This window comes from Carassius gibelio, chromosome A10, assembly GCF_023724105.1.
Source record: "Carassius gibelio isolate Cgi1373 ecotype wild population from Czech Republic chromosome A10, carGib1.2-hapl.c, whole genome shotgun sequence".
NCBI lineage: Eukaryota > Metazoa > Chordata > Actinopteri > Cypriniformes > Cyprinidae > Carassius > Carassius gibelio.
In genome coordinates, this window is record NC_068380.1 from 20641642 (window position 1) to 20651356 (window position 9715).

Here is a 9715-nt window from a genome sequence, read left to right on the forward strand (position 1 = left end):
CAAGAAGTCCCAAACAATATTTGGACCCCAGTGACTTTCGCTGTATGCACAATTCTGAACAGATCATACATTCCCACAGAAATGTCACGAGACTTTGATTCATACTGATCAAAAGCTTGGGGTCAGCTTTGAAATAAGTGTTGTTTTAAACTTGCCTCAAAAATAATAGAGAGAAAAATTTTTTTATTTGGTTTCTACAAAAAATGTGTAGAATATGCATGTAAAATATGTAATTTACATATTTACAACATTTCACAATTCTAACTTTTTTTCTCAAATTGCAAGGAAAAATTTGTCTGAATTGTATGTAATTACAATAAAATACATTTGAAAATATATTCCCACAGGAACTATTTGTTTTTAAACTGTACACACTATTACTGTTTTTATTGGATATGCAGCCTCTGTGAATATGAGAGACAATTTTTAGAAGTTTGCAGTCAGTGAGTGTTTTTTTTAAGGTTTTGACTCTACTAAAGCAAAAAAAAAAAAAAAAAAAAAATATATATATATATATATATACTCATACTCATTCCTGTTTGTGTTGTCAATCTGGCAACCAGCGGTTAAAATACCCTCTCCAGTATTTTGAATTTGGAATGCAATATACCTAGTTCAACCACTCGGTGTCAATCCTACATTCACCATCTTTAAGTGAATTGATGTTTATCAATGCAGTGCAGTTCTGAATGGTTTTTAGCACATTGCTAGTTTTGTTTTGTGGGATTACTAGCTGGTTGCTGGTTGAAAATCTCTCTGGGGCCTCTCTGATCTCTAGAAATGGCTCACGGTCTCTCTTTCAGTGCAACACTGTGGCAACGTTTAGAGCTGAGTAGTAACTAATTACATGTAATCAGTACTCAGAATTACATTTTCAAATGTTCATAATCAGAATACAGTTACTTTTTTATGGATTACATTATTACTTCTACTATGGGGCCGTTGAATACTTAAATTCAACGGCCCCATACTTGTTTTTTTTATATATATATAAGGACGTCACTTCCTGCTTGTTGTTGACGGCTGTACTGCGTTTGAGCTCCGTCACTATATTCTTTTCATTGACTATTTTTAACTTAAAAATCAATTTTATACATCATTGTTTCCGTTTATATAACGCGTGAATATATCCTCTATTGTATTCTACAACAAAAACAATCAGAGCGCCTCGCTATCACTAGTTTTATTTTGATCTCCCGGGTCCGCTATTAGCTTTTAGCCAGTTAGCATCAGCAAGCGTGGTTGCTGCTAACTGCGCTTACATTGCTAATACTCTATTCTCACACATTACCACTGCTGTACTCACTGTTACTTGCTTTAATGGCGGATGAATGTCTCCACTCTGTGCAGCTCGAGCTCGAGGCCGTGGGGAAGCAGATTCGCGACCTGGAACATAGGCAGGCCCAGCTGAGAGAGCGGAGAGCCGCGCTGGAATCATCCCGGGCTGACGCTCACAAGTCCGGGGTAAGTATACAGCGTGCTGTTAACAGTCCCACCACGTCTACTCCGTGTGTTTCTCTGCGCAGGCCCGGTGCACCCAGGACGCGATCTTCCCAGATGTCCTTCACTGCGACGCCGGGACACCACGGACCCTGGGTGCATCCACAGCGGAGGACGCGAGCTGGGTCCCGGGCGACGACTTCTCCCCCTCCTACCTTCGAGATCTCCATCCAGAACCACTTCGCTCCCCTCCGCGAGACAGGACGCGACGCTGTGATCATCGGAGACTCCATCGTCCGACACGTAAGTGCTACGTTAGCCGAAGGTAAAGTGCACACTCATTGTTTGCCTGGTGCTCATGTTCTCGATGTTTCTGCGCAGATACCCGCGATCCTGAAGGACGGCGAGAGCCCCAGAGCGGTCGTGCTTCACGCCGGGGTTAACGACACCACGCTGCGGCAGACGGAGACGCTGAAGAGGGACTTCAGGAGCCTGATCGAGACGGTTCGCAGCACGACGCCCGCGGCGACGATCGTCGTGTCAGGACCACTGCCCACGTATCGACGAGGACACGAAAGGTTCAGTAGACTTTTTGCTTTAAATGAATGGTTGTTGTCATGGTGTAAAGAACAGAAACTGCTATTTGTTAATAACTGGAATCTTTTCTGGGAGCGTCCTAGACTGTTTCGCGCTGATGGATTACACCCCAGCAGAATTGGAGCGGAGCTTCTCTCTGACAACATCTCCAGGACACTTCGCTCCATGTGACTAGTAAGACAATTCTCAAATAACCATTATGATGAGTTTTGTTCCAACCGCTTAAATGCTAAAGGTACTTGCGCTGTAAAACCTATTAAGACTGTGTCTGTTCCCCGAATAGTGAGGTCAAAATATAAATATAATGTAGGATCTAGAAAAAATCTTATGGTAATTAAACCAGAAAAATGTAAAGTAGATGAACAAAAACAATTTTTAAAGTTTGGGCTCATAAATATTAGATCACTCGCACCAAAAGCAGTTATTGTAAATGAAATGATCACAGATAATAGTTTTGATTTTCTCTGCTTGACTGAAACCTGGCTAAAACCAAATGATTATTTTGGTCTAAATGAGTCTAATCCACCAAACTACTGTTATAAGCATGAGCCCCGTCAGACTGGTCGTGGCAGGGGTGTTGCAACAATATATAGTGATATTCTCAATGTTACCCAGAAAACAGGATACAGGTTTAACTCTTTTGAAATACTTCTGCTAAATGTTACTCTGTCAGACATGCAAAAGAAATCTAATGCATCTCTTGCTCTGGCTACTGTGTATAGACCACCAGGGCCGTATACAGAATTCCTAAAAGAATTTGCAGATTTCCTCTCAGACCTTCTAGTTACAGTTGATAAGGCGCTAATCATGGGAGATTTTAATATTCACGTTGATAATGCAAATGATACATTAGGACTTGCGTTTACTGACCTAATAAACTCCTTTGGAGTCAAGCAAAATGTCACCGGGCCCACTCATCGTTTTAATCATACACTAGATTTAATTATATCGCATGGAATCGATCTTACTGCTAAAGATATTGTACCTCAAAGTGATGATATTACAGACCATTTCCTTGTATCGTGCATGCTGCGTATAACTGATATTAACTATATGTCGCAGCGTTACCGTCTGGGCAGAACTATTGTTCCAGCCACCAAAGAAAGATTCGCAAATAACCTGCCTGATCTATCTCAACTGCTAATTGTACCCAAAAATACACACGAATTAGACGAAATTACTGACACCATGGGCACTATTTTCTCTAATACATTAGAAGCTGTTGCCCCAATCAAATTGAAAAAAGTTAGAGAAAAACGTACTGTACCATGGTATAACAGTAATACTCACTCTCTCAAGAAATTAACTCGTAGTCTTGAACGCAAATGGAGAAAAACTAACTTAGAAGTTTTTAGAATTGCATGGAAAAACAGTATGTCCAGCTATAGACAGGCTCTAAAAACTGCTAGGGCAGAGCATATACACAAATTCATAGAAAATAACCAAAACAATCCAAGGTTTTTATTTAGCACAGTGGCTAAGTTAACAAATTACCAGATGCCACCTGATTCAAATATTCCACCAACGTTAAATAGTAATGACTTTATGAATTTCTTCACTGATAAAATAGATAACATTAGAAATACAATAGCGAATGTAGATTCTACAACATCTAACACTTCAGTTTCATCCATCGCACCCAAAGATAAACTGCAGCGCTTTACAACCATAGGACAGGAAGAGCTAAATAAACTTATCACTGTATCTAAACCAACAACATGTTTATTAGATCCTGTACCCACTAAATTACTGAAAGGGTTGTTACCTGTAGCAGAAGAAACACTTCTCAATATCATAAACTCGTCGTTAACTTTAGGACACGTCCCAAAACCATTCAAGCTGGCGGTTATCAAGCCTCTTATTAAGAAACCAAAACTAGATCCTAGTGTACTGGCAAATTATAGGCCTATTTCAAATCTTCCATTTATGTCTAAAATTTTAGAGAAAGTTGTGTCTGCTCAATTCAATTCAATTCAATTCAAGTTTATTTGTATAGCGCTTTTTACAAAATAAATCGTTACAAAGCAACTTTACAGAAAATTATGTTTCTACAATATTTAGTAGTAGCTAGTAGTTTGTGCACATTTGACAGGATTTTAGAAAAAAAAATAATAATAATACAAGACGTAGTCAGCTAGACGATGAACTATCAATATTATTAAGTTATTATATGATTCAGTCACACATTTAGCAATAATTGTTAGTTCTGTTTGTTGATTCAGGGTTAGCATCATCTGAGGTCCTCTGAGGGTCAGCATCATCTCTTCTCAGGTGTTCTGGATCCAGACTGGAGCTTGTTTAAATCCTAGTTACCACGGGATGTAAATCCCGTGGCGAAACATAGAAACAAAATACAGACATCATTAGCATAGCTGCTGATCCAACAAAGTAAAATTAGTTTAACCCAAGCTAATGAATAAAAATGCAACTTTGAACAGATGCAACTACACTCACAATTAAAAAGAAACATTATTCGAATGCTTGGCGAAAGAGATGTGTTTTTAATCTAGATTTAAACAGAGAGAGTGTGTCTGAACCCCGAACATTATCAGGAAGGCTATTCCAGAGTTTGGGAGCCAAATGTGAGAAAGCTCTACCTCCTTTAGTGGACTTTGCTATCCTAGGAACGACCAAAAGTCCAGCGTTTTGTGACCTTAGGGTGCGTGATGGATTGTAACGTGGTAGAAGGCTAGTTAGGTACGCTGGAGCTAAACCATTTAGGGCCTTATAGGTAAGTAATGATAATTTGTAACTGATACGGAACTTAATAGGTAGCCAGTGCAGAGACTGTAAAATTGGGGTAATATGATCATATTTTCTTGACCTCATAAGGACTCTAGCTGCTGCATTTTGGACGACCTGTAGCTTGTTTATTGAAGAAGCAGGACAACCACCTAGAAGTGCATTACAATAGTCCAGTCTAGAGGTCATGAATGCATGAACTAGCTTTTCTGCATCAGAAACAGATAACATGTTTCGTAGCTTGGCAATGTTTCTAAGATGGAAGAATGCAGTTTTTGTAACATTGGAAATATGATTTTCAAAAGACAAATTGCTGTCTAATATAACACCCAGATTTCTGACTGTAGAGGAAGTAACAGTACATCCGTCTAGTTGCAGATTGTAATCTACAAGATTCTGTGTAGTGTTTTTTGGTCCAATAATTAATATCTCTGTCTTATCCGAATTTAATTGGAGAAAATTGTGTGTCATCCAATCTTTTACATTTTTAACACACTCTGTTAGCTTAGATAATTGGGAAGTTTCATCTGGTCTCGTTGAGATATATAGCTGAGTATCATCAGCATAACAGTGGAAGCTAATTCCGTATTTTCTAATAATATTACCAAGGGGCAACATATATATTGAAAATAGAAGGGGACCTAGGACGGATCCTTGTGGCACTCCATATTTTACTGATGATAAATGAGATGACTCCCCATTTAAGTAAACAAAATGGTAGCGATCGGACAGGTAGGATCTAAACCATCTTAGAGCCTGCCCTTGAATACCTGTATAGTTTTGTAATTGATCTATGAGTATGTCATGATCTATGGTGTCGAACGCAGCACTAAGATCAAGTAAGACTAGAAATGAGATGCAGCCTTGGTCTGACGCAAGGAGCAGGTCATTTGTAATTTTAACAAGTGCAGTTTCTGTGCTATGGTGGGGCCTAAAACCTGACTGAAATTCTTCATACATATCATTTTTATGCAGGAAGGTGCTCAATTGAGCAGACACAACTTTCTCTAAAATTTTAGACATAAATGGAAGATTTGAAATAGGCCTATAATTTGCCAGTACACTAGGATCTAGTTTTGGTTTCTTAATAAGAGGCTTGATAACCGCCAGCTTGAATGGTTTTGGGACGTGTCCTAAAGTTAACGACGAGTTTATGATATTGAGAAGTGTTTCTTCTGCTACAGGTAACAGCTCTTTCAGTAATTTAGTGGGTACAGGATCTAATAAACATGTTGTTGGTTTAGATACAGTGATAAGTTTATTTAGCTCTTCCTGTCCTATGGTTGTAAAGCGCTGCAGTTTATCTTTGGGTGCGATGGATGAAACTGAAGTGTTAGACGCTGTAGAATCTACATTCGCTATTGTATTTCTAATGTTATCTATTTTATCAGTGAAGAAATTCATAAAGTCATTACTATTTAACGTTGGTGGAATATTTGAATCAGGTGGCATCTGGTAATTTGTTAACTTAGCCACTGTGCTAAATAAAAACCTAGGATTGTTTTGGTTATTTTCAATGAGTTTGTGTATATGCTCTGCCCTAGCAGTTTTTAGAGCCTGTCTATAGCTGGACATACTGTTTTTCCATGCAATTCTAAAAACTTCTAAGTTAGTTTTTCTCCATTTGCGTTCAAGACTACGAGTTAATTTCTTGAGAGAGTGAGTATTACTGTTATACCATGGTACAGTACGTTTTTCTCTAACTTTTTTCAATTTGATTGGGGCAACAGCTTCTAATGTATTAGAGAAAATAGTGCCCATGTTGTCAGTAATTTCGTCTAATTCGTGTGTATTTTTGGGTACAATTAGCAGTTGAGATAGATCAGGCAGGTTATTTGCGAATCTTTCTTTGGTGGCTGGAACAATAGTTCTGCCCAGACGGTAACGCTGCAACATATAGTTAATATCAGTTATACGCAGCATGCACGATACAAGGAAATGGTCTGTAATATCATCACTTTGAGGTACAATATCTATAGCAGTAAGATCGATTTCATGCGATATAATTAAATCTAGTGTATGATTAAAACGATGAGTGGGCCCGGTGACATTTTGCTTGACTCCAAAGGAGTTTATTAGGTCAGTAAACGCAAGTCCTAATGTATCATTTGCATTATCAACGTGAATATTAAAATCTCCCATGATTAGCGCCTTATCAACTGTAACTAGAAGGTCTAAGAGGAAATCTGCAAATTCTTTCAGGAATTCTGTATACGGCCCTGGTGGTCTATACACAGTAGCCAGAGCAAGAGATACATTAGATTTCTTTTGCATGTCTGACAGAGTAACATTTAGCAGAAGTATTTCAAAAGAGTTAAACCTGTATCCTGTTTTCTGGGTAACATTGAGAATATCACTATATATTGTTGCAACACCTCCGCCACGACCAGTCTGACGGGGCTCATGCTTATAACAGTAGTTTGGTGGAGTAGACTCATTTAGACCAAAATAATCATTTGGTTTTAGCCAGGTTTCAGTCAAGCAGAGTAAATCAAAACTATTATCTGTGATCATTTCATTTACAATAACTGCTTTTGGTGCGAGTGATCTAATATTTATGAGCCCAAACTTTAAAAATTGTTTTTGTTCATTTACTTTACATTTTTCTGGTTTAATTACGATAAGATCGTAATTGAGCACCTTCCTGCATAAAAATGATCTGTATGAAGAATTTCAGTCAGGTTTTAGGCCCCACCATAGCACAGAAACTGCACTTGTTAAAATTACAAATGACCTGCTCCTTGCGTCAGACCAAGGCTGCATCTCATTTCTAGTCTTACTTGATCTTAGTGCTGCGTTCGACACCATAGATCATGACGTACTCATAGATCGATTACAAAACTATACAGGTATTCAAGGGCAGGCTCTAAGATGGTTTAGATCCTACCTGTCCGATCGCTACCATTTTGTTTACTTAAATGGGGAGTCATCTCATTTATCATCAGTAAAATATGGAGTGCCACAAGGATCCGTCCTAGGTCCCCCTCTATTTTCAATATATATGTTGCCCCTTGGTAATATTATTAGAAAATACGGAAAATTAGCTTACACTGTTATGCTGATGATACTCAGCTATATATCTCAACGAGACCAGATGAAACTTCCCAATTATCTAAGCTAACAGTGTGTGTTAAAAATGTAAAAGATTGGATGACACACAATTTTCTCCAATTAAATTCAGATAAGACAGAGATACTAATTATTGGACCAAAAAACACTACACAGAATCTTGTAGATTACAATCTGCAACTAGACGGATGTACTGTTACTTCCTCTACATTCAGAAATCTGGGTGTTATATTAGACAGCAATTTGTCTTTTGAAAATCATATTTCCAATGTTACAAAAACTGCATTCTTCCATCTTAGAAACATTGCCAAGCTACGAAACATGTTATCTGTTTCTGATGCAGAAAAGCTAGTTCATGCATTCATGACCTCTAGACTGGACTATTGTAATGCACTTCTAGGTGGTTGTCCTGCTTCTTCAATAAACAAGCTACAGGTCGTCCAAAATGCAGCAGCTAGAGTCCTTACCAGGTCAAGAAAATATGATCATATTACCCCCAATTTTACAGTCTCTGCACTGGCTACCTATTAAGTTCCGTATCAGTTACAAATTATCATTACTAACCTATAAGGCCCTAAATGGTTTAGCTCCAGCGTACCTAACTAGCCTTCTACCACGTTACAACCCATCACGCACCCTAAGGTCACAAAACGCTGGACTTTTGGTCATTCCTAGGATAGCAAAATCCACTAAAGGAGGTAGAGCTTTCTCACATTTGGCTCCCAAACTCTGGAATAGCCTTCCTGATAATGTTCGGGGTTCAGACACACTCTCTCTGTTTAAATCTAGATTAAAAACACATCTCTTTCGCCAAGCATTCAAATAATGTATCTTTTTAATTGTGAGTGTAGTTGCATCTGTTCAAAGGTGCATTTTTATTCATTAGCTTGGGTTAAACTAATTTTACTTTGTTGGATCAGCAGCTATGCTAATGATGTCTGTATTTTGTTTCTATGTTTCGCCACGAGATTTACATCCCGTGGTAACTAGGATTTAAACAAGCTCCAGTCTGGATCCAGAACACCTGAGAAGAGATGATGCTGACCCTCAGAGGACCCCAGATGATGCTGACCCTGAATCAACAAACAGAACTAACAATTATTCCTAAATGTGTGACTTAATCATATAATAACTTAATTAATAATATTGATAGTTCATCGTCTAGCTGACTACGTCTTGTATTATTATTATTATTTTTATTTTTTCTAAAATCCTGTCAAATGTGCACAAACTACTAGCTACTACAAAATATTGTAGAAACATAATTTTCTGTAAAGTTGCTTTGTAACGATTTATTTTGTAAAAAGCGCTATACAAATAAACTTGAATTGAATTGAATTGAATTAAATCTGATTGGCTGACGAACGTTCTAAGGTGTGCAATTATTTTAATAAAAACATGTTGCATTAAGTAGTTCCAGGCTGGTCTTGACCACATTACATTGTCCATATCACTTTGACAAATGATTTGTAATTTCAAAGGTCCTTACTGCCTAAAACAGCAAAATAACCAAAATCTGCAATGACGCTGACCAAGCAAATAAGTAAAAACAACAGAATATTTCCACGTTTTAGTTACAAAATTATATTTTATTATGTGCGGAAAGCACTAACTCTATTTTAAAAATCACATTCCGGTTTCCCTCTCCCTTGGAATGATATACCAAGTAAATCTTATTGTGCATTTGACAGTTTCAGACATGTGATGTGGTGCATGAATGATGACAGAAACTCAAACACAGGAAGTCAGAAAAAAAAAAAAAAAAGAGTGGCAGGGAACTGACTTGCATTGCTTTGAAAGGAACTATTGTACTGCTAATGCAGCCACGAACTAATAAAACTACTCGAAACGCCAGCATGAGGATCAC

General features: G+C 37.9%; 1 protein-coding gene across 7 annotated transcripts; it reads left to right on the forward strand.

Annotated features, from left to right (window-relative positions):
- The first annotated feature begins 711 nt into the window (after positions 1-711).
- On the forward strand, positions 712-9186 carry LOC128021527 (uncharacterized). Of its 7 annotated transcripts, XM_052608801.1 has the most exons (3): positions 979-1464; positions 1527-1743; positions 1822-3760. In XM_052608801.1, the coding sequence occupies exons 1-3, from the start codon at positions 1321-1323 to the stop codon at positions 1881-1883; spliced, it is 423 nt and encodes a 140-aa protein (XP_052464761.1). In that variant the 5' UTR covers positions 979-1320; the 3' UTR covers positions 1884-3760. The 7 variants fall into 7 exon arrangements, with proteins under 7 accessions (XP_052464757.1, XP_052464755.1, XP_052464754.1 ...); XM_052608797.1 differs by having other exon boundaries at positions 712-2018; positions 2121-4050; XM_052608795.1 differs by having other exon boundaries at positions 712-1464; positions 1527-4050.
- The last annotated feature ends 529 nt before the right edge of the window (positions 9187-9715 follow it).

Excerpts from the sequence above, each read along its gene's own strand:
- LOC128021527 (XM_052608797.1), top strand. The coding sequence starts at position 2,365 with ATGGTAATTAAACCAGAAAAATGTAAAGTAGATGAACAAAAACAATTT.